The sequence below is a fragment of the Triturus cristatus genome, chromosome 11 (genome assembly GCF_964204655.1).
Source record: "Triturus cristatus chromosome 11, aTriCri1.1, whole genome shotgun sequence".
In the NCBI taxonomy this organism is placed as follows: domain Eukaryota; kingdom Metazoa; phylum Chordata; class Amphibia; order Caudata; family Salamandridae; genus Triturus; species Triturus cristatus.
Window position 1 is genome coordinate 855,086,583 of NC_140594.1, and position 25,400 is coordinate 855,111,982.

At 44.6% G+C, this 25,400-nt stretch overlaps 1 protein-coding gene across 4 annotated transcripts in view; it reads left to right on the forward strand.

Annotated features, from left to right (window-relative positions):
- Nucleotides 1-2,546: 2,546 nt before the first annotated feature.
- The window catches only part of IWS1 (interacts with SUPT6H, CTD assembly factor 1), a 304,114-nt gene continuing 281,260 nt past the window's right edge, over nucleotides 2,547-25,400 (forward strand). For all 4 annotated transcript variants that reach the window (XM_085634665.1, XM_085634666.1, XM_085634667.1 and 1 more), the window contains exon 1: nucleotides 2,547-2,702. In XM_085634665.1, the coding sequence (XP_085490791.1) occupies nucleotides 2,678-2,702 (25 nt within the window). In that variant the 5' untranslated portion in view covers nucleotides 2,547-2,677. The remainder of the gene's footprint in view (nucleotides 2,703-25,400) is intronic.

The following is a 25,400-nucleotide window of genomic DNA, read 5'->3' on the forward strand; positions in this document are numbered from 1 at the left end:
AGAGTTGACTATTTTGACCAGGCGAGTAGCCAAGAGTTTGGCCAAGATTTTGGGTTTCGCGTTTAGGAGGGAAATGGGTCTATAAGAGGCACAGTCTGTCTAGGGTTTACCTTCTTTATGTATTGTGATTATGGTGGCGATCCTCTGCTCCCTGGGCAGTGTCCCACCCTCCCTAGATTCTTCAAACATGGCTTTCAGATAGGGTGCCAATTTGTCGGCCGAAGTTTGTACAGTTCAATGAGAAGTCCATTAGGACCAAGGGCCTTCCCCGAATTTAGGGAGCGGATTGCTTGTGCTATCTCATCCAGATTTTTGTGTAATAATGATTGTCAGATATATCAATTGACAAAAACCTCTAACTGCAATAAGAGAATGAAAAGAAATACACTATTTTCCAGGGTAAGATAAGCAGCTATTAGTAAAAAGACAAACTGACATTTGACCTCTGTCCTTGAACAGACAGCAGTGTGTCAAGATAAAAACAGGATTTAAAGGCGTCTTTATTGCTTATTCATTTTCTGAATGAACAGAACACCTGTCTTTTCCAGTTTACGGTCACTTGCCAGATCGGACAAGAAGGTCCTGTAAATAGCTCGACCTGATAAAATCTGATTCATCATAGCAGGTAGACAAGTAGGTTTTTCGAGGCCTGATAAATATTTATTAAAGTCCAGCTCATAAATAATATAGGCAGCCGCTCACCACCACCAGAACCTCCTTGCTACCTCCTATCGTCTCTCACTTGCTCCACAACATTCCAACCTAACTGTCCAGCCACGCGTGATGCGAAGTGGAGGTGTCACGAGTTGAAGGTGGCAAGAGCCAGCTCAACACAGCGATACATTATATACCACTCCTTTTTCCTCTTCTAAAATGTTAGCATGTATGCACGAACACCTCGCTGACGACCTTCAAAACTGAACGCACTCCTCCTTCAATGATATTTTAACTAAGACATTGCAGCTACGTCTCTCACTTGAGAACATGTTCACTCACCTCTTGGCACAGAACTACACTACTTCATCTGGCAATAACAACCTGTTCACTGCTGTAAATACTTCTTGTATATTTTTTGTAATGATTTAATATTTAGTAATCCTGCACCCTCTGTAAATATCATTGTAATCATGTCTACTGTAAAGCACTCTAGCACCATTGGATAATGTCTGCCCTGAATAAAAATGCATAAATAAATACCACGGAACCGACGATTAGATTAGAGCTAGATAATTATTTTTGTTGATTCTCACAGTACCATTAAGAATATATTTGTTTATTTTTACTGATGTTAAACAGCATTTGCAGCCTAAAGTGACGGCTAGATTGCCGACTTTGGGGCTGGAAACCAAGGTGCGAGCCTCTGGGTCGCGTCCACATCCTGTGATTCTGGCCAAATCACTTACAGGCACATGCATCATCATTGGGTTTTGCGATTCCTTAATAGCGATTATTAAGGAATCGCAAAACCCTATGCATGTAGGAATCGCGAAAGAAATAGCGATTCCCACAAATTCCTTAATTGCGACTAGCAAATTGCGAGTCGCAATTAAGGAATGTCTTCCCATTCATTCCTATGGGCCTCCGGGCCCATAGAAATGAATTGGAGATTGCGGGAGCAATTTGCGAGTACCAGTAGGTACTCGCAAATTGCTCCCGCAATTTCGATGGTGCTAGGGTGTCAAAATGACACCCTATTGCACCCATGTATGTTAACTCTGCACAAATGTTGCATACACACATGCTCTAAGGGCATATGTGTGGGCAACATGAAACTTAGAAAAATGCAAATAAGTGCATTTTTCTAAGTTTAATCTTAGCTTCATGGTAATTTGCTCACGCTAATAGCGAAATCGCTATTTTTTTAAACTGTAATGCATTGCATTTAAGAAATCTCAATTAAATAGCGATTGCATTTAAGGACTCGCTATTTTGAGATTCCTTAAATAGCGACTTTTGCATTTGGGATGATGCATCCCAAATGCAAAAATCCCGGTCGCAAAGGGGCAGATTCTGAGAATCTGCCCGTTTGCGACCGGTTTTGTGCTTGATGCATGTGCCTGTTAATCTCCCCGTGCCTGACCTGAATGTGTCCTTGTGTAACGTAACCGGTGCTCATGTAAAGCGCTCCAATACCTTCAGTCGAGTTCGCGCTATATAAATTTGCATTAAAAAAGGTGTAGAGCTCTTGGCTTTTCCAGTGCTTGTTCTCATAGTAGAGGTCACGTGTCAGTATCTCTTGCGTTATTAACGGGAAACCCGGAAGACCGAATATTTTGACTACAACATTATTTTTACATGCGGTATGCATATTCAGTGTTTTAAAATGTATTTCTGGAAACAAATACGAATACATTAGCCCGCAATAAGCAAGAATGGAATTGTAATACCTAAGCCTCCGTGCTTCTTACTAAAACTACTAGACTGAGGGATATCGCACCAGCACGCGCATGCTCAAAACACAAAGCGTTTTCCGTAAGTCGTGGAGAGGTTGCGTCACAATGTATGCGACGCAACCTCCGGAGAGAAGCCGGTCGGCGCATGTTCATTGTACACGTTTAACGTCAGCACGTAACGTTTTTGCGTGAAGTGGTTCTTTTCTCTTTTTAGAACTAATAGCAACTGTACTGGGTGTAGATAAGCGGGAGAATCGTAGGGGAGCGAGGCCCCGTGGAGGAGAATGGAGAGCGAGTACGACAGCGGAGGTACGGTGTTGTACAGTGGAGGCGTCAGTGTAGGGGTTCTGGTGGGTCAGATAAGGTAACTGTCAGTGGAGGTGGAGTGAGCAGTACAACCTGGAACAGCAGAATAGATTTGTTTACCCGAGGGACCCAGTGGTGGAAACAGAGTGTAACTTATACGCTGCAGTTGCTGTATACGTGCAAGGGGGTACGGAGGGAGATACCTGGTCATACGTGTTCCCAGGGATCTAACACTGAAGCTACACGAAACATCAGTCGCAAATTTCTAATAGGGGAGTTGCAGGTGTCAGTCTGAGATGCATCTGTGTTTCAACAAGTCTACTAAGTTTTGCTGTGCGTTTATACGCGACATTCCAGGCTTCAGATGTGTTTTGTATGACATGTAATGTTTTGACTGATACTTAATCCCTTGCATTCACCATGCCCCACTTGATCTTAGATTCAGCATACTACTGTGAATACAGAAGGCAACGCCAACCACATATACCAAAACGTTCCTCGTAGCAATCATACCATGCTTATGCTCCATGACACCCTTAAAAACCATCGAAGCTCTCTGCTTTTGTAATCCTGTTTCTGCAGCGCAGGGTCCGATGTGGAGCCCCCTGCTCCGTAAACACCATACTTGCAGGCTTCCTATTTATTGTCAAATTCCATGCAACCACTCCGTCCAGCCTCCTGTAGCCCAACCTTTCAGATATAGTACTGATGCCTTGACTCAGCATGTACCTGCCAAAGTATCTCATACCATTGGGAGATTTCAAGATTTTACTTTTTATCTAACATCCCTTTCTCTGTAAGTTCCTCTCTATATGCCATGTAGGAAAATCTCAAATAACAAGTTCTAGACGGCAAAGTACCATAGGCTTGCTGGACTGCATATGGATATGTGTATATATAATTATGTAAAGTAATATGCACTCGGGTAGTGACCTTCTGGCTTTAGCTCTTGGACTTCAAACGTATCTCTCATCTCCAACAGTTTCTTTATCAATTCATTACTCATTTAAGATAGACTTTGCTTATTCCATCTTTATGTTACATCGTGCGCATTCATCTTGGAAGTCTACTCAACATTTTTAATACTAAAGAACCGAGGCTGATGGTCACTCTCCAGTCTTTCTTATAAGTGGAAATGAGAGCAATAACTAAAGATTTCGCATGACTCAAATGTGAAGTCTAGAAGGGCACTTAATACACGTTTACACCATTTATGGTGTGCTGAATTGTTTAGCTGGCCGTTCCCATTCCGGTACCTGGTTTCCAAAAAAGCAAAAATGTTTTAACTCTTTTATCACTTAAAGCAGTATCCCATATCAGTTCGATAACCCCCATAGAGAACCTGAAACATAATAATTTCTAGTTTAATACAACTATTTGTGTTTTTACCTTTATAAGCACTCGAACTAAGTCATTGCTCTAGTGCTCATTGGCCACATTCTAAGCCAGTTTTACATCCTGCCATCTTAATTTGATTCGCTTCAGTCCTTGATTTCAAACAACAGTTTACTAGAATGAGTTAATTCCTAGAGGTGTTTTTTTTATTTTTTTTTTATATCCCTTCCCTGACCAGACCAAGATCGATATTGTTTTCCTGGGACATTATTTCAGTTGGCTTTAAAAACTCATGAAATATATGGCTAGCCTCTACTCTTATGCCTTATTGCCACTATCAGTAATAAGGAGGGGTAAGGGAAGTTTCGTTGCTGGTAGTATACGTAATGTGGTACAAAAACGTATGTGTGTTATTGGCTCAGACTAATATTTTACTAAGAGGCTTGAAGCTGAAGTTTAACTTATCCTCTGGCCGTTGAATTGTGTGGATGCGTAGTAGGCCCTGGTAGAGTGAAACAAGGTGATCATGTCTGTATCTGCACTGTTAAATTATAAACACTTGCAGGATACTGAGCTAAGTGTCATTGTAGGACCGCTGGTGCAATCTTTCAGTAAAGTATCCTAGAATCAGGGGGCTGCAATTAAATAAAATATCTACTTGTCCGAGGAACATAGTTCTTCATAAATCTACTTGTCCTTAAAAAAACTTTTCCCTGTGGTGACCCGTAGTGAGGCAACTAATTATGGCAGCAATCTCCTCTTATATAAGCTCTGATAATAGCCTCTCTATTATGGCGGGGCTCATACTACAATAGGGTTTGAATACTAGCAATTCCCTTATTTTGCCATCTTTTCACAGATCTATACACTGGGGCTGGAAGTAGTGGAAAGCAATAGTTTCAGGGTTGGAATGCCCCTTTGAATCTCTGCACACCTACTAACTTATGTTATGGGTTTTCAACAGCTCTTCTCTAACCTTTTCCCATCCTGAGAAAGGTTGGAAATGTACTCCTGGCAAGGGCAGAAGTAACATTTGTTCCAGGGTTGGGGGGAAAAAGTGGTCGGGGAGGGAAAGTGAACTTGTAAACGCTCAACACATTTGTGCATGAGCAATACTACACATGCATATTTTCTCATGCTAAAATGCAGTTCATAAGTATTTTCTAGGAGTACGATTTCCTGGCCCTGAATTCATGTGAATTAATGAACGACATAAATCTGCACTAATGCAAGTGCATGTGCCATAGATGCACTTTTGGGACTTTCTTTAAGAAATGGGCTCCTAATTAGGTCTAGTGTTAGCCAAGACCTTTTTGTTTTTATTAAAATTCTATCTCTATCGGCTGGCTTCACTGTGAGTGACAGCATTCTGCTCTTTCACAAGGGGCATATCAGCACACAAAGTAGTTTTGTTCAGTGGCAGCAAATACTGTGGCAATGTGTGCTTTTTGAGACCAAAAATATTTTTGTATTTTGACAATGTTATAATGGTGAGGGCCTGGCAGCTCCCACAACAATAACGTTTTGCAAAAACCATGTCAAAACAAGACACGCATTGACGAAACCAAAAGGCTGACCACCAACTTAAGACTTATTGGCTTTGCCAATGCTTGTTTGTTTTCATGTTTCCCATAATCTTTTTGAAACTGCTTGTACTGATTTTCCATTATGAATGATTTTTGGAAATACTTGCATGCATCAACTCATTTTACTAAATGATGCTTCAAATATATGGCACCTAACAGTTCACAGTAGTTAACCCCTTGAGTGCCCATGACGAGATGGTCTCGTCATGGGCCGCGGTTGCGCTGTGCCCATGACGAGACTATCTCGTCATGAACCCCGCCCGCTAATTCAACGCCCGGCACAGGGCGGGGAAAGGGCGGGGCACACAAGGGGTTAAGCAAACCATTTTTTGTTGTTACATTTTTTTGTTGGTGAACACTTTATTTTGAAAGCAAAGAACCATCAATCTTGCTTTCGAGCTTCTGCAAATATTTGCATCTAATCAGAGAGCAATTGGGGGCTTAAACTTTGCAAACATGTACAAATTTTTTTATACTGGAACCATTGTCAGTACTGCAATACGAGCTTACAACCTTTCCTTAGAGCGTTCACCCTAATAATAATGGCTTTGCATTAATGAACCATAAATACAAGTTTGAACAGCTTTAATATGGACACAAATATCACCTTAACTGCAGACATTGCACTTACCTGATCCATAACGTGGTACTGTAAACTGGCAGCTAAAGGTTTTTTGTGTTTCAAGTAGTTGAGCCTATTTGTCCAAAGACAAAATCATCATGAAATCATGTTGTTGTCCTTGTCTCCTAACAATATGTCTTGGGCGTCGGGCTATAACAATTCCACACCCCTGTAGAATGCAGCAGGTTGAGGGAAGCTGCAGAGTGATATGTTTGCGACTCTTATCTTGCAGACTCCTTTTGATTCTGGAGACGTGGTCTACAGGGCAGGTATGGTACCGGATATGTAGGTTTAAATATTGTGCTGCAAGGATATCGTAGCAAAAATATAAACAAACAATATCAATAAGACAAGTAAAGTCTTTTTAGCAGTTATATTGCCAAGTATTGAACCTGTCGGGCTAGCCTCCATTACTTTCATATCATGACCTCCTGCATTATGTCAGATTCTGGTTCACACATAGCGATTGCATATTTTGTCTCCTCAAATCTTGCAACCCTTGAATGAATTGTTTTCATATCCTTCTTGGCATTTTAGAGCTTGCATCCGATGGCGGTAATGCTCAGCCAGACTTGGAGAACATCAATAAATTCCTAAACACATTAGTAAATTAGACTACAACAGAAAAAAAGGCTCTGTCAGCACTTGACACCATGGATCCTGGTCTGGATGTCCAATGGGACTGAATGTAACTTATGTTTAATTCTCCAGGATACAAACTCACATAGGTTATGATGTACACCAGAGAATGCATGTAGAATTGTTCATTGTTAGATGGTTAGGTGTTGCATTTGAAAGCTGAGTCAGAATCTTTTTTGTATGAGAAGCTAAAGTGAGTTTTACCTTAGGCATCAAGAACTAAGTTTTTTGTAGTGCTATAATATTTATTAAAAAAAGTAACATTGAAGAATATGTGGTTACATTTTTTAACTGTAAAGAAGATGTGCCATTCTTTATTTTCATTTATCCCTTTTGCTCTTGAATTAGTTAATGTGACATAAGTGAGTAGTCTGGATTTTGTGTTTTTAAATAAGTGTCTTTGTTGTAATGTTTGATAGTGGATTCTTGCTCTCAGATTGTCATTGGAGGGTGGTCTCCAAGCAGGATTCCACCTTCTGAGTCCTTTCAGGCAGGTTAAATCAGTGTCGAAAGAATTTCAATGCAGTCCCTTGAATTCTTGGCCTCCCTCATGCTTCACTCTGTTGCAATTAATTGATTACAAGCGACCGGGAGCTGAGAGCGGCTCAGAGTGGGCGGAAGCGGGGGTTCGGTTCAGCCGAGCTAAGCCTGTTTTCAAGTTTTGCTTTGTGTAATTCAACCCCGTTCAGGCCCACAATATTCCGCCATTAACAGCTTATTGCGGCGTCTTCCTCATCTTCCGGCAGCAGGACTGGGCCGAGGACGCTGAGGACTGCCGTAGAGAGCAGTCAGTGCCGCAAGAGTAGAACCGAGGCCCGGACTGAGGACTCGAGGACGCTGAATTTGAAAAGTCCAGAGTAGCGCGCACATCCTCCACGTGGGTGAGGGTCCCTTTGTTGTTGCTGCCGAGGTTTTGCCACTTGCTGCACCTTCTTACCAGGACTCTTGCTGGCTGTAGTACCCTGGTGGGACGAGGTCGCAAGGCTAAAATCGCCGCTCTGCCGCCGCTAGCACTCGGGAGGAGGACTTCAACTCCCAGAGTGCCATCTTCGGGCTCCAGCAGCCGCGAGTGAGGGGGAGGCGTGACACCGCGCATATAGCGCTGCCTCATCCCCCGCGGCGCGCCGGCCCATCTGTGCCCGTCTGAGACCGACAGAGGCCGGGCTGGGCCATATCTCTTGGCTTCTACCATTTAAGCCTGTTTTGCACCCGATACTTGGACAGCTGGTCATCGAGTCCCTGTACCTACGAAAGGAGGTAGGCTTGCACCAACACCTACCATATAGACACTGTTGGAACATTTTTAATGGGCATTGGCACTTAAACCTTGTGTTGGGAGGAAGGTTTTCCCTGGACTAAGCGCTGGACACATACCAAGATCCAAATACGAGCAAGAAGTATCCCTTGTTCTACCTGCTCACATGCTGTTTAATTTTATTCTATTTATACATTTATGCTCGTATCTGTTTTAACTTAGTCCTGGTACTATCAAAGTCACCCAAAATTATGGGGAGAAGAAAGGCTCAGACGGGGACCGCTAGTGCTAAACCTGTGGATAGCTCTTCCTCTACTGTCATTACAATGGACTCTTTCTTGCAGAGAGCAGCCACTCTTATTGACAAAGAGATTGAGCTTGTAAATAGACGTCTTTCTAGATCCCTTTCTAACCACTTGTTTTCATCTGCACCCAGATCCAGTATACCCCTTGTTGAATCGTCACTTGTCTGTTCTGACAGCTGCCAGGGATTGCCTGTAGTATCTTCTGCCACAGAAGTTTTACCATCTGTAAATGAAGCTCTTCCACTAGTGCCGCCTCTGACCCCGCACAGATCTCTCTCCCCAGTCATTATAATTGATAGAAGAGGTAGTACTGTTCCATCTCAAAGGAAGGACAGCACTACCATATCGAATCCTACGATCACCCATCCGCTCTTCCAGCCTAGTTCATCTACTGGCCAGGGGAGTATAAAACGTAAACTTCCAACCATTGGGGGTAAAGCAAAAAGACCAAAACCGACCCCGGTCCCTAAATCTTCCAATAAATCCTTGGTGTCCAAAATGGCAGCCAAAGACCTAGATACAACGGTTACCAAGGCATTCTAAGATATAATGACCATCTTGTTGGACACCAAATTGAGCCCGATTTTGGAGAGGGTGACGGCAATTGAGAAAAGTCTTGCAGGGGGGACTCAATCTAGCATTCGTTTAAATAGTAGAGTCACAATCGATTTAGTTACAGTAGCCAAATCTGGTCCAGGCACACCTAAAAATCTCACTAAATCATATGGAGCACAGCAGTTCACACAGCGACATGCGGCACTGTTAACCCACGGGGAGATAGATGGCCAAAGGGGTGGCCAGACTCCTCGCAGGTCCCTAGCTGCTCCCTCGTATAGGCGGGATCCTCAAACTATCGCAGGCCAGTCAGACGGCCCTGTGGTATTACCAGGGGAGTTTTGCCAGAGTCATATTACCATCAATCTTCCCCCAGAATCCACACCTTATGTAGTGGTCTTGGGAAACGTCCCGCCTCTTCGCTCAGATGTGAAAGAGAACTATAACAGCCTAAAAAACAAGGTACTCCTCTGGCTAACAGCCCCGGGGTGGAACGTAGCATAATATGGTACGTCGAGTGGCTTGGGTGGGCAGTTCCAAAAAGTTTGGAGGGGGTGACTGTGTTATAGATAACTTTAACAGGGCCTCCGTAGCAGAAAGAATCCTTTCAGGTGTTGTTCATGCTGGTCAGTCAACTCACGGATCCACAATACAGGCATTTCCATTGGGTTTCTTTTATAGAACCGAACCTCATGGGTACCAAACGGGGAACAAGGATAGGGAACCCACACAAGCCGGATGGCTCAACAAAAACCCTGTAGGCAACAACCATGGGTTTTCACAACCATCGTACATGACCAGTCATCCATGGGGGCCCTACTCTGCTCCTGCCGCGTCTCCGACCCCAGTACTAGCTAATAGATTCTCTATGTTATCAGGGTTGGAGGAATGCGTTTGACTGGACACCCCTGATGAGACCGTAGCAGAGCCAATGTACCGATGGAGGGCCCACTTAACCCCGATGATCGAGACAGAGATATTGCAAACGTTTCCCGTTCCATCACCACAAATAGATGCGATGCCCCCCGAGATGGACAGTAACGTTATATTCTGAAATATAGCAGGCCTGGCAGACAGATTTCAGGACCCTTTATGGCAACAGTTTATTAGGCAATTCTTAGTAATTTAGGAGACCTGGTCAGTGGGCGGCAACCTGTTTTTGGAAGACTTTAAAAGTTATTGTGTCCCTGCCTCCCCTTCAACTAGTGGTAGAGCCAAAGAAGGATTGGTTATCTATATTTCCCTGGCTGTCGATTGCCAGGTACAAACTTGCCCCCCTCTTGGCCATGGCCTACAGCCCATCACACTCAAGAAGGGGAATAATAAAATGACCCCGATTCATTTTTATAACACACCAAACAGTTAAAAGGGGGAAGGTAATGTTATCCAGCTGAGTCACCACCTAAGGAGGTTATGTGATCACAGCTTACACCCCATGATGGTGCTCGGAGATTTTAACATCCACCCCTGTGGCGACCCAAACACCATGAATATGTCTGATATGGGATGCCACAGAATGGGGGGGTTTCATTTTGAACATTCACCACAGGGGGATGAATTAAACAATCTAGTCAACAAATTTGACCTGCTGACATTGATGTCCCTCTCTGCCCCAAATAGTAAGAACGTAGCTCCCACCTTTAAAGGAGAGGTACTGGATCTTTTATAGACCACATTCTAGTCTCTTCTCCATCTCAGTCCCTCTTTCGGAGGTTTACCATCAAGGATACTGGTTACAGCGATCATAATCCTCTCTGTGTATATCTCTGTGGTGTATTTCTATCCAGTAAACCCAGCGGAAGGGTAAAAGGAATTATGAGACCTACAGACGGTGGGCGCCGTCTTAAATGGTGCCAGATTGATCCAGATAGTTTTTACAGGGAGGTGAGAGCATGATGTGTAGCTGAACTTGCCCTTTGTGCCCAACTGGAGAGTCTGCCAAGGAATGTTCTCAGTGCATTCAGTTCCATCTCACGTAAAGTAGGGGAACTTTTGAGGGCTCCAAACTGTAAGGTATTTAACTCAAACCCAAGATGGTTTGATTCCTCCTGTTCTCAGGCAGCACGCAAGTTAAAGGAGGCCCTGAAAGTAGTCCCGAGAAATCCCCCACACATACAGGCCTGTCGTACAGGATATAAGCAGGCCCTAGCCACCCGCAAGAGAGCATTGAAGGAGGAGACATGGAGGGAGCTGCTAGCGTTCAGCACACTAAGGAACGGTACACGGTTCTGGGGCATCGTCAACAGACCCCTGTTCTCTGATGATACAAGTAATACCCTAAGCTCCAACATCACAGAAGAGGAATGGGTGGCCCATTTTCAATCCATGTGTTCTACGGGTTACCACGACCCGTCTCCTCCGACAAGAAATACTGACCATTTGGTCTTTGAGATATCAGAAGTAGAGGTGGGAATTGTGGGCTTAACCAGTAACAAGGCTCCGGGCCCAGACGGCATTCCGCAGGACCTTTATAAATCAGATCCTTCCTTCTGGGCCCCGATCCTGATGGCTGTATTGAATGCAGCGGCCAGGGACGGTAGCCCCGAATCATGGGCCATATCTACCATTGTGCCAGTGTTCAAAAAGGGGGACCAAAACAGTATGCACTGGTATCGGCCAATCTCTCTCATCGACTCTGTAACCAAGGTGGTGGGAGGGGTATTGCAAAGATTATCTTCGGGGGCAGAGGAGCGTAATATCATCGCCGATACCCAATATGGGTTTCGTGCAGGGAGATCCACGGTGGCCCAATGTCTAAACTTGTACTTGATTCTTGGTAAGTACGCGATGGCCCGCCCAGGCACGATCTACATCGCCTTCATGGACCTATCATCCGCGTTTGACTATGTAAATCGAGATAAACTGTGGCAGTCCATGAGGGCCATGGGGGTGGAGGCCTCTATCGTGGACTTCCTAATGGACCTGCATCGGGACACTAAGGCAAACATTAGATATGCACAGGATCTCCGGGGTTTCCAGGGAATTTAACATCGAAAGAGGGGTGAGGCAGGGCTGTATTTTGGCCCCTTTCCTGTTCAACCTATATATTAACGATCTTGAGGGAGCCCTGGTATCTACGGGGGCTCATTTTCCGCATGTGGGTTGCCGGGGCCTCCCAGTCTTCCTATATGCGGATGACGCCATTTTGATAGCGAGAACTGCTAGAGGACTTCAATTCTTATTAGATGCTTTTCTGAACTTTATGGGGTCTCGAGATCTAGAGATCAATAATGCAAAATCCTATATCATGCAGGTAGGGGTCCGTCCAACGAAAACGTTTTCTTTCTTTGTAGGCTCTACGAAGGTCCCCAAAATGTAATTTTTTTCGTATCTGGGTGACGTGTTTGACGACCGCCTGAAGTGCGGGCCCCTTATCACAAGGAAAAAGGGGGAGCTCACGCGAATAACTGCCGCTATTTTCAGCTTTGCTGCTAAGATGGGCAAGCGCCCAATTGCAGCTTTGCTGAAAATTTACCAGGCGAGGGGCGTGTCAGCTGCATCTTATGGTAGTGCAGTGTGGGGATATACCACCGCAGACGCGCTACAGGTGGCAGAGAACAACTTTTTAAAGCGCCTGCTGGGAATGCCAACTGGCTTATCGAATTTGATAGCCCACGAAGTACTGGGGGCCCCTTTTCTGTGTGATACACACTGCCATTGCGCCCTTTAGTGTTTTGGCTTAAGAGCTGGCCAAACACAGAACTAAAACTTACCCAGCAGATCCTAATGGACTGTATGTCCTTGGAACATATGTCCAGAATTCCCTGGCTGAAGTATGTTAAAGGTTGCTTCTCTGAGTTGGGTCGCCCAGAACTCTTTCTAAAACCCTCAACCATAACAAAAAAGGATGTTGAATTGGTCAAAAAAGCATTAATTTGCACAAGGAAACTTGAAAGGGATGAACAGGAACTACGTAAACCAAGCGTCCGTAAATTTCTGACCCTAAAAACCCACCCACTGACAGAGCCATACCTCTTGGGAACACTGAACACATATGAGCGGTTTTTATTGTCTAGGTTTCGTCTTGATTTTTTTCATCTTTTAATTGCCGCCCCGAAATGGAGTAGCAGAGGTCAGGTGTTAGCACCCTGTGGCTGCGACAACCTGTCTCCACAGGATCTGCTACACTAAATGTTCCTCTGCAAATTCTCTGAAGTACCTCGGAGACATTTTATTCTCCCCCTCCTTAAGAGGCTTGATTTTAACCAGGTTCGCCCAGCACTTTTGTATTTGCAGCTGTTAAAACCAGACTGTATCATTTTTATTGTAGGTTACCTGAAATCGCTGGTGAGAACCAGGGCCTGCTTGGAATATTGGTCACTTTAGGGGAAGGAGGTACTCATAGTTTTAAAGTGTGCTTCTAGTGTGTTCTCTTTTTGATGCATTGAAACTTGCTTACCGCACCTGTCATGTTTTACCTGTGATTCTTCTTGTTTTAAGGTTGTGAATTCTAAAATTTTTTAATGTATATCTTTATGGGATGTGTATATTTATTGTGACTTTTATGGTTTTTACATTGTAAAACCGAATAAAGTTGAATGAAATTATTACAATTGTGAAATGTTTTTTTATAGTTCTCATTTGATGTGCACAATCTTGTAGATAGTCTCCCAACACCCCAATGTGATGTACAACCCTCTGTTACGTCCTCTGCACGCTAGTCAGAAATCACTCTGCTGTAACCAGCAGAGGGATGTCCTTTTTACTTTTTCAGCCTCTGGAGATGGTGAAGAGCTTCCCCGCCTGACTGAGACATTTTTTGTTTTTCAGTGTAATGACTATTTGTGCGCAGACAAAGTGATTGGGTCATTTCACTTTCACTGCCTACGTGCATGTGGGCTATCTCCGCCCAGAGCACCTAGGCAGACAGGAGAGGTATCATTGGAAAGGGGAGAATCTCCATTCCTAGTGGATCTCTGCTTAGGGCTTGCCGCAGGAGGGTGATCACCCAAGCAGAGACCTACCACTAGACACCGTGGGGAGAGGGCAGCGGCATCTCGAGAAAAGACCTTTACTCCCTTCATTATTCTATGGGCGTATTCAGTCTTTCTGCCTCCCCTGGGGGACAGATGGGGGCAATAGCCCCGATCTGCCTCCCTGGAGAGGGGGGGCAGAAACCACACTAGGCACCAGGGATGTTTTTTTTAAAAAAACTTTTTATTGGTTTTCTCATAACATATATAACAATCTTTGGCATTGCTTACAGTGAGGATCATTCCGAGGGATTTTGTTTTTAATATGTAGGGGTGGAGGCTGCTCAAAATTGGCATGCCAACAGATAGGGGTTATTACCCCTGATCTGCCGCCCCAGGGATTTTTTTTTATTTGTGAAAGAGGGACATGGACTGCTCACAATGGGCAAAACCATGCCCCCACCCAAATAACTTAAAACAGAAGTCTTTCTGCCGCCCCCCCCCCCCCCCCCCCCCCCTCCGGGGCAGCTTGGGGCACTAGCCCACTAGGCACCAAGGATTTTTTTTATTGACTATGTAGGGGCTGCCCAAAATGGGCATGCCCATGCCCCCACCCCCAAAAAAATAACCAAGGGGGGCAGTATACCCGCTAAGCACCAGGGAGCATTTACTTATTTATTGCCAGATGTGGGACGGGAGGTGTCCAGAATGAGCATGCCAATGCCCCCAACCCACTCAGAAATTAATTGACAGTCTGAGGGTAATAGCCTACGATCTGCCCCGGGGGGCAGAAAGCCCACCAGGAAGGTTTTGGTAGTTCAGCGGTGGGGGCTGTCCAGAATGGGGATGCAAAGGACCCCAACCTAAAAAGGAAATAGCCTCCGTCTTTCTTTCTCCCCTGGGGAAGACAGATGGGTGCAATAGCCCCCAATCTGCTCCCCCAGGGGGGCAGAAAGTCCACTAGGCACCAGAGATATGTTTATGGGCATGTCAGTGAGCGGCCCCTTAGGCATGGGTCGCTCCCCCTTTTTTTTTTTTTTTGTGCACACCTTTAGGCCACTTCTGTACCCCTTTGGGGGCAGATCAGTGATATTTTTAGGTTAATCGGGGCGACCACCCCTAGATACTAGCAAAAGCTTCTATCTGTGTGTACTGGCGTTTGGCTGGCTGTGTGTGAACCTGCATTTTGCTGGCGGTGTTTGTGAACCTGCATTTTGCTGGCTGTCTGTGTGTGAACCTGCATTTTGCTGGCTGTGTGTGTGAACCTGCATTTTGCTGGCTGTGTGTGTGTGTGAACCTGCATTTTGCTGGCTGTGTGTGTGTGAACCTGCATTTTGCTGGCTGTGTGTGTGTGAGCCTGAATTTTGCTGGCTGTGTGTGTGTGAACCTGCATTTTGCTGGCTGTGTGTGTGTGTGAGAACCTGCATTTTGCTGGTTGTGTGTGTGAACTTGCATTTTGCTGGCTGTGTGTGTGTGAACCTGCATTTTGCTGGCTGTGTGTGTGTGAACCTGCATTTTGCTGGCTGTGTGTGCGTGAACCTGCATTTTGCTGGCTGTGTGTGCGTGAACCTGCATTTTGCTGGCTGTGTGTGCGTGAACCTGCATTTTGCTGGCTGTGTGTGCGTGAACCTGCATTTTGCTGGCTGTGTGTGCGTGAACCTGCATTTTGCTGGCTGTGTGTGCGTGAACCTGCATTTTGCTGGCTGTGTGTGCGTGAACCTGCATTTTGCTGGCTGTGTGTGTGTGAACCTGCATTTTGCTGGCTGTGTGTGTGTGAACCTGCATTTTGCTGGCTGTGTGTGTGTGAACCTGCATTTTGCTGGCTGTGTGTGTGAACCTGCATTTTGCTGGCTGTGTGTGTGTGTGAGAACCTGCATTTTGCTGGCTGTGTGTGTGTGAGAACCTGCATTTTGCTGGCTGTGTGTGTGTGAGAACCTGCATTTTGCTGGCGCTGTGTGAACCTGCATTTTGCTGGCGCTGTGTGAACCTGCATTTTGCTGGCTGTGTGTGTGTGTGTGAACCTGCATTTTGCTCTCTCGTTGTGTGTAAGTACCTGCATTTTGCTGGCTGTGTGTGTGAACCTGCATTTTGCTGGCTGTGTGTGTGTGAACCTGCATTTTGCTGCCTGTGTGTGTGTGTGAACCTGCATTTTGCTGGCTGTGTGTGTGTGAACCTGCATTTTGCTGGCTGTGTGTGTGTGAACCTGCATTTTGCTGGCTGTGTGTGTTTGTGTGAGCCTGCAATTTGCTGGTGGTGTGTGTGTGTGAACCTGCAAGTGTTTGTGTGAGCCTGCAATTTGCTGGTGGTGTGTGTGAACCTGCAATTTGCTAGCTGTGTGTGTGTGTGTCTGCGATTTGCTGGCAGTGTGTGTGCGTGTGAACCTGCATTTTGCTGGCTGCGTGTGTGTGAACCTGTATTTTGCTGGCTTTGTGTGCGTGAACCTGCATTTTGCTGGCTGTGTGTTTGTGTGAACCTGCAATTTGCTGGCGGTGTGTGTGTGTGTCTGCGATTTGCTGGCAGTGTGTGTGCGTGTGAACCTGCATTTGCTGGCTGCATGTGTGTGAACCTGTATTTTGCTGGCTGCGTGTGTGTCAACCTGTATTTTGCTGGCTGCGTGTGTGTGAACCTGTATTTTGCTGGCTGCGTGTGTGTGAACCTGTATTTTGCTGGCTGCGTGTGTGTGAACCTGTATTTTGCTGGCTGCGTGTGTGTGAACCTGTATTTTGCTGGCTGCGTGTGTGTGAACCTGTATTTTGCTGGCTGCGTGTGTGTGAACCTGTATTTTGCTGGCTGCGTGTGTGTGAACCTGTATTTTCCTGGCAGCGTGTGTGTGAACCTATATTTTGCTGGCGGTGTGTATGGATTTGCGCTTGACTGGCAGTGTATGTGGACTATCACTTGGCTAGTGGTCTACGTGGATGGCACTTGTCTGGCTTTGTGCTTGGACTGTTACATGGCTGGCGATGTGAATGGATGGCGCTTGGCTGACGTGTGGCTTGTGTGTATCCTCCAGCGTTTTATTACCCCGAATCCTGTGCAAACCTCAAATTTAGTTAAAGTCATACTTTCCTCACATTTCAGTGTGGAAAAGTTGTGGGATCGGCACAAATTTCCAACCTTCCATCCTTCTCCTCAGTCTCCTGGTAAAAATGATACCTCACTTGTGTTAGTACCCAAAGCAGAGAACCTAAAAACGTATTAAATGTAAAACTGAGGAGGAACCGAAGTGAGCCTAAAAGGGCAGGTTTTTTCTTTTCCATAAGTTCTTAGGCTGGCTCTGCTTTGGGCATATTGTAAAAAAGAGGGTCCGTTTTCACAGGAAAAATGTGATCTATCCATGTTGAGTTTTGGGCAGTTTGCTGTTGCGGGCACTAGGTTTTTCTATAGTGAGGTACCTTTTTATCGTAACACTTGGGGGAACCCAGAATAGTAGAACAAGTGTTATTACCATTTGTCTTTCTATGCATTTCTGCCTTCCAAATGTAAAACGGTGTGTAAAAATTACCCTCTAATTCACATGCGCCAATTCTAGCGCCGAGACGCCTACGGGTATTCGTTCGCGCTTTATAAATGCCAAAATAAATAAATAAATAAATAAAACATGCTAAAATGGGTACCCACAAATTCAGAGATGCACACATAACCACTACTTCTAAACACTTTTTTATAATTTGCCAAATTAATTACTGTATACCTTGTAAACGCGTTTGACGCATCGAATGAGCGCGCCGTTGAACACGGAATTTTGTTGGAGTATCTTACACTAGGTGAGCCTCGGTGGTCTGGCTTGGAACTCGCTTTTGTATAATTATGGGTGCTTGGCAAGCGGTGGTACGTCACGGACAGTTTCCTTTGGTATTCGTTTCAGGATAATAACGGACCTTTCTAACTATTGGAGTGGCTGTCTTTGAACCGCGTGGAGGCTCTGACTGTAAGCGGTGGCTCTAATTGTAGGCTTTTGTGGAACCCAACACGATGTTTGTAACTTAATAGCTACAAATATTTTCTCTCGTGTTTTCAGAGCGACGTATCTTTCAGCTTTCGCAATGTAGCACGGTAAGATACCGATGCAATGGCTCTACATTCATCTCTATTTACGAATTTAGGAGACCCTTTGGACTTTGCATGTTACTCGTGCGGCACTGTAGCACTTGGTATACACACTGAAGTAGGTTTAGACCTCCTGCTGCTGAACGGTGAAGGGGCTCTCTTACACTTTTCCTTTTCTTTCTTCGTTGACTTTACTTATTTACTTCACTGAGTGCAAATCCTAACAGAAAATTTTATTTTGTAGAATCAGCATCTCATTTAGACATTTGTCTGTTTTATGTTGTAGCTCCATACGGAGGATCTCAAGATACAACCACCAAATACTTCTGTTTACTGTTCTTTTGATCTCTTATCCCCTGACGAAGGGTTTACATTAACCCGAAATGCATTGGGACTAATTTTGATTTTTTGAACTTGTAAATTTGTAAATTCAGTCAATTATGATTTTTCTTTGTATAACATGGCATTAATGGATAATGTTTGTGTTTTGACATTTAAACTGATTGTATTTGAACAAGTAATATTGATTTAAAAAATGCAATGATTTGATCTAATTTTGATTTTGTTGAACTTAACTCTAATATAAATGTTTTTTTGATTCATACCAAGAAAGTGTGTGTACATTTGTAAAGACATTTTTGTCTCTAGCTGTGCTTCACGCAGGTTATGGTTTTCCACGAACTCGTTTTTGTTAGTGGCAGAAGTTAAACATCTTCCACGGTTGGGGGTAAAAGTGGTTGAAGGAAAAGTGAACTTGTAAACGCTCAACAGATTTTCGCATGAGTAAATCTTGAACTGTTTATTTGCTCGTGCTAAAAAGTAGTTCACAAATATTTTCTAGGAGAATGATTTCCTGGCCTACTTCTGTAAATTCATGAAAGCCATAAATTTGCACTAATGCAAGGACATACATCATGGGTGCAATTTTGTGACTTTATTTAAGAATTGGTCCCTTAATTAGGTCTGGAGTTAACCAAGACATTTTGCTTTTATTAATGTTATATTTGTCTTTACATCAACTAGTTTCTGCTCTTTCACAAGGAGCTGTCCGCACACAGTCGTTTTGCTCAGTGCCAAGGGCTACTGTGACAATGTGTGCTTTTTGAGATTGAAGTTTTTTTTGTACTTTTGGCTTGGCAGCTCCTGCAAAGTTTTACAGAAGCCACATCAAAACAAGACACGCACTGACAAAACCAAAAGGCTGACCACCAATATCAGACCTATTGGTTTTGCCAATGCTTGCATGTTTTAATTTTCCCATTATTTCGTTGATACTGACTGCACTGATTTTTCCATTATGAATATTTTTGGGAAATACTGGCGTGCATCAACACATTTTACTAAATGATGCCTCAAATAAATGTGAACTACAATTTCACAGTAGCTCAGCAAAACGTTTTTTTTTTTCTTCAAGTTGCATTTTTTTTGTGTGAAATCTTTATTTTGAAAGCAAAGGATGATCTTTCTTTCAAGCTTCTGCAGAGATTTACATTGAATTAGAGAGCATTCTGGGGGAATTGTATTTAGCCTCATATTATTAAACTTTGCACACGTGTATACACATTTTTTGCTGAAACCACTGTCAGTTGTTGAGTCCGAGCTTACGACATTTCCTTAGAACACTCACCCTAATAAGAGAGGCTTTGTATTAATGAAACATAAATACAAGTTCGAACAGCATTAACATATGGACACAAACAATTCCTTAACTGCAGATAATGTCCTTCCCTGATCCCTAATGTGGTACTGTAAACTGGCAGCCAAAGGGTCTGTGCTGCAGGGGGTTGGACCTACTTCTCCCAAGGACAAAATAAACCTCAAAACTTGTTGTCCTTGACCCTAAACAATATGTCCTGGGAGTCGATCTATAGCAATGTAACACCCTTGATCCAGGCACTTGCCGGTCCCGCAGGCTCATTCGGACAGCTAGGTCTTGCGGGCCCTTTGGAATTCAGGAAGTGAGGTGATGGTCCGGAGCTGTGATGGGAGGCTCTTCCAGGTCTTAGCTGTGATGTAGGAGGAGCTTCTTCCACTTCTGCTTTGGTAGATGCGGGGGGAGTGGGCCAGTGAAAGGGAGGCAACGCGTAATATCGACGGTTGATGGAAGTTCAAGCAGTCATTGATGTAGGTGGGTCCTTAGTTGTGTAGAGCCTTGTCTGCGTGTTAAGCAGCTTGAATTGGCACCTCTACTGCATAGGGAGCCAGTGGAGTGGCCCGGGGTGGGGTGTGATGTGGGTTTGTCAGGCAAATTCGAGGATGAGTCTGACTGCGATGTTCTGTATGGTTTGAAGTCTCTGTAGGAGGTGTGCGGCGATTCCTATGTAGAGAACATTGCCATAGTCCAGCCGGCTTGTGAAGAAGGTCTGTGTCACGGTGTGTCTCGTTCGCGGGGCAAGGTATTAGAACATCTTGCGTAGCATGCGCAGCGTGAAGAAGCAAGAGAAGATGCCCTCGGTCTGTGATTTCATGGTGAGCTTGTTGTCGATCATGATTCTGAGGTTTCTGATGTGATCAGAGGCTGTGGGTGTGTGTCCTAGGTCTGATGGCCTCCAAGATCATTTCATGGGTAGCTGCTGTTGCCTAAGATCACTACTTCTTTTTTTGGTCTTCAGCTGCAGGCAATTGTTCTTCATCCGGTTGGCGATGCTTGTCATGCATCAGTAGAAGGTGGTCCTGGTGGTGATATGGTCATCGGTGAGTGTGAGGATAAGTTTAGTGTCATCTTGCATAGTGTATAATGTTGAGACCATGACATTTGCAGATATTGGCCTGCATGGTCATGTATGCGTTGAAGAGTGGGGCTGAGGGATGAGCCCTGGGGGACACCGCAGACAATATCCTTGAGTTCGATTGGAAAAGGTGGTAGGTGTATCTTCTATGTTCTTCAGGTGAGGAAGGAGGTGATCCATCTGATCGTGTCCCCTTTGGATCCCAATGTAGTGGAGTCTTTTTATTAGCGTGTGGTGGGGTATGGTGTTGAAGGCTGCTGAGAGGTCAAGAAGGCTCAGAGCTGCTGTTTCTTCTTGGTCAAGGAGGGTTCTTATGTCGTCAGTGGGTGCAATCAGGCGGTCTTGGTGCTGTGATTGCTGTTGAAGTCGGATTGGGAGCCATTGAGCAGACCCCCCAGGATATTGCGGCATTGATCAGCAAATTTAGCGGCACAAATATGGAAATTTAGCGGCACAAAAATGGAAATTTAGCGGCAATTTTGCAGCACTTTATGTTACTCCTAATCATTCATTTTCAGCCTGAAATCAATGGAAACTGTTTTAGCAGAGTATTCCACTTTGAATTAGGCATGTTTAAAGTGTCTGTAGCTTTACAGAAGCACAGCTCCAGTCCTAACCTCATAGGAGGGAGCTGTATTTCCCCCTGGGATGTTCTAGCACCCATGTATGCACCCCTGCCGGGGCACCGCTGACTCCTGGATCCGTGAGGCAGGACACCTCTTCCTCAGGCACCCAAGAGACAGCTGGAGAACATACTAGCTGAGAGTTGTTGCTCATGAGTTCTCTGAATGTGACTTGTGACAATCACTTGCATTTGGTAAAACGGTATGAAGTTGGGAAGAAGTCTTTCAGGGCTAAAAGTCAGAAATTGAACCTCTGTTTTTTGGTTAAAGACTACAGTCTCTGTTCTGAGAGGGTTCGGTTTGAAGATGAAATCTGGAATTGTATTACTTCGAGAACTTTTCAGCCAACAGATATTGAATGGAGATTTGATTTCTATACTAACACAGAAGATTCAGGGGGTTGCAGTGCGAGGGGTTGGGTCCCAGTGGACATTGAATCCGAGAGACTAGTAACAGAACTTAGAGAACAGCAGCTCACCAGGGGGCACTGGGTTTAAATGACCCCCAATAGTCCTAGCAAAGCTAACCGTCCCTCAAGAAAGCATGAAAAGGAGAATTAAAAGAACAAATTAATATTTGCATAGTATGCCTTATGAAATACGTAACAATCCTGCTGATTTAATGCTCCAATATCTACTATTAATTTCATGTATTCATTTATCAGAGAGTGGGCATGGTCCAGGAAGTTTTCAATGTGCTGTACAGCAAGGGGCAAACATAGTGTAGTTATTGCACAGTGATATACTGGGTATATCCAAGCAAATACACATGCGTACAAAGAAATAACTGTTTATATTATAAAGAAAAATGCACAAAGATATGAATAGTTTATGAACGAATTAGAGAAGAGATGTATCTTTACAACACAGCAGAAGTGAATAGTTGAGCTCATAACATATTGTTTTTGCCAGGGAAGTGGCTCAGGGCTGATAAAGGCTGGTATAAGCCTTGTCCTCCAACCTTCTTTATTTTTCTCTCTTTTTCAAATTCGAACATTCCAGCCTCAGTGGGCGGAATGTTCTTACATCAGTATAGTCCTTCTGCCTCGGGCTATACTGATTGTTAAAGGTCCTCTCCTTTGGTAGGTCAGTTCAGGGAATTTAAGGACCCTTATATGACTGGGCAGTGGTCTTTAAGGCTGTGTTACCTGACTGGAAGTGGGCATTCCCTCGTTTGCGTGGGCCCTCGACTCATGCTAATGAGGGAATGCCCATGTAACTGTGCCCAAGATGTATTGCTGACACTCACCCAGGGGTAAAATAGGTTTGTGTGATGCTAGGGACATAGGGAGTGAGTACGTTTAGCTGGTTTTATGATTTTTTAACTGGTTGGATGTATTTGTATATAGATAATTTTGTGTTTATGTTTGCAGCATACATTTGTTAGCCTTATTTTTCGTGAGTGTGTAGTTTTGGAATTTATATTGTCGAACGTTTTGGCTTTGGCCAGAAAAGAGCCTTTGCAAATGTCAATTGTTAACAGCCAGAGCGATACTTGGGAAGAGCAAAAGGAACAGAGGAGTCGTTTGAATACATTGATGCCATGGAATAGGTTGATACCACTGTTGACAATAAAAGAGTTATAGAATATGGTGGCTCCTTAAAGTAGTTTCATACACAAAAGTTCATGATTTTGTATTGCTCTCAACACAGTAGTTTTCCCTGATAACCGCTTGCTTCGGTCACTGGGCTCTCACGCATGTTGACTTCACTGTGTCTGCCAAGCCAGGTTTGCTCTATACAAGACAATGGCGTTTTCCAAATTTCGCGGGCAGTTTTGTAAAAATCGCGGCATTTTTACAAAACTGCCGATTTCGCGATTTTTTTGCAAATCGCGATATCCTGGAGGGTCTGATTGAGTAGCTTGTTTTTCTTCAGGTGTGTTGTGAGTTGTTTGTTGATCATCTTTCAGTACCTTTGCTGGGAACGGGAGCAGGGAGATTGGGCGGTAGTTTTTGGGTGTACCAACTGGCCATTTTGGAGGATCTTCTCTGCTTGTTGCTCTTGTTGGGGACGATGCTGTCAGCGCAGTTGGTGATCCAGGCATTTAAGTTCCTAATTCCCTGTTCCAGGTTAGCACCGGCAGCTGAGTAGGAGTTATTGAGGGTATCCATCCAGCTGGTCTCTGAAATTTTGTTCCAGGTGCGGTGGGGGGCACTGGCAATCTTGGGGAAGGTGGTATGCTGGCTGGAGTTGCTGAAGTGGCCTGTGGAGTGATCAGACCATGTGAGTACTGCGACATGGCTGTATTTGGAACAGTTGATGGAGGTGAAGATGGGGTCCAGCATGTGTCCAGCAGTGTGTGTGGGGTCATGGACGATCTGGGCCAGTCCGAGACTGCTCATACTGTCGAGGAGGTGTACTGTGTTGTTGTCGTTAGGGGTTGTCAATGTGAAAGTTGAGGTGGCAGGATAGATGTTGACCTTTGAGTACAGGGCTAGGGGTGCAATGAAGTCTACTCTGATGTTGCTAAAGCATGGACCATGGATTCCGTATGCAAGGGCGCCTCTGATGGTTGTCTTGTCGTCAGTGTGGAACTTTTAGTTGAGGTGTTCCATGGGGGTTGTGGTATTGGTGGTGGTGGTGCACTGTATAGTCTCTGTGGATGATGGCTGTTCCCCCTGGCTTGTTGGTGCGGTCCTTTTGAGTGATTTTATACCAGTATGTGTCACTGAAAGGCAGCCAAGTATTATTTAAAAGGGGCTCTGTATTGAATGCTGTGTTTAGAACAGGAAGAATGACAAATCTACAGATAGAACCAAAAAGATCTTGTGGGCAGGTCAAACACAGAAAGGGGGGAAAGCAACAACGATGATCAATGTAACTGAGATTTAACACAAAAGCCATCCGATCTTGAGCAAGGATTTTGGTTTATGGGGAATGGTATACAGTGCTGTCTCCCGACAGTTATCTGAAGCGATCTGTAGAGTGATTTTATTTATTTTATTTATTTAAACTTGTAACGCGCAACAGCTACCCACAGTGGGTTTCCCGGCGCAGAGGGATAGACTAAAGAAGAAAAACGGACCATTGTTAGCAGCACCCTGAGACAATTAGATACCCATGCAAATCAGCAGAATAAGAATGTTTTAAGACGTTTCCTGAAAGCAAGAAAATTAGTCTCAGTTTTCAAGGAGGAAGGTAGCGCATTCCAGTATTTAGGGGCGCGGTGGGTGAAGGCCCGCCCTCCCATTTTAACAAGTTTAAATCGAGGAATGACAAAGTCACAGTTAGCAGACGATCTGAGGGTTCGATTAGGTATATAAGGTTGAACGAGGTTACGCAGATACATTGGAGCCGAGCCCTGCTTGATTTTAAAAAGATAGCATAAGGCTTTAAAGTTAATGCGGCTAGGGATCCTAAGCCAATGTAAATCGCGTAGAGCCTGCATAGCTGATTGTCTTCTCGGGATGTTACAGAGAAGACGGGCAGCAGAGTTCTGAACAACCTGGAGTTTATTAACTGTGGCCGCATCAGCACCAAGGTAGAGGACATTTCCGTAGTCCAGGCGAGAAGTTACCAATGCCTGAACAACGGTTCTCCTAGTAGATGGAGGCAGCATCCATTGAATTTTCTGGAGCCATCGTAGAGTAGTAAAACAGATGGCGGCCACCTGAGTGGCCTGCTGTCGCATGGAGAGTTTATCGTCTACGAGGAAGCCAAGATTACGGGCCACTGAAGAAGGTTGGGGGAGAGGTCCCATCTCGCTAGGCCAATGTTGAGGGCCCCATAGATCTTTCTTTTTCCCGAAAATAAGAATTTCGGTTTTGTCACCGTTTAGCTTAAGGAGATGCCTTTGCATCCACCCAGCTATACGGGACAGCCCAATTTTCAAAACCGATATATCGTTGCTTTCGCAGCTGGAAAGGGAGAAAACAATCTGGGTATCATCAGCATATGAAAAGATGGTCAGTGATTGCAAAAATTGCAAGAAAGCATGCATATTAAGGGCCCTATTACGATGTTGGGTGGAAAGCCTCTGACCAGCGGTTGAACGCTTTCAGCTTGCATGGTAGGTTTAAACTCCAACTGCGGTATTAGGATGATGGCAGTCGGAGTTTGAACCATGTCTGATTCCCTCCCGGTTTAG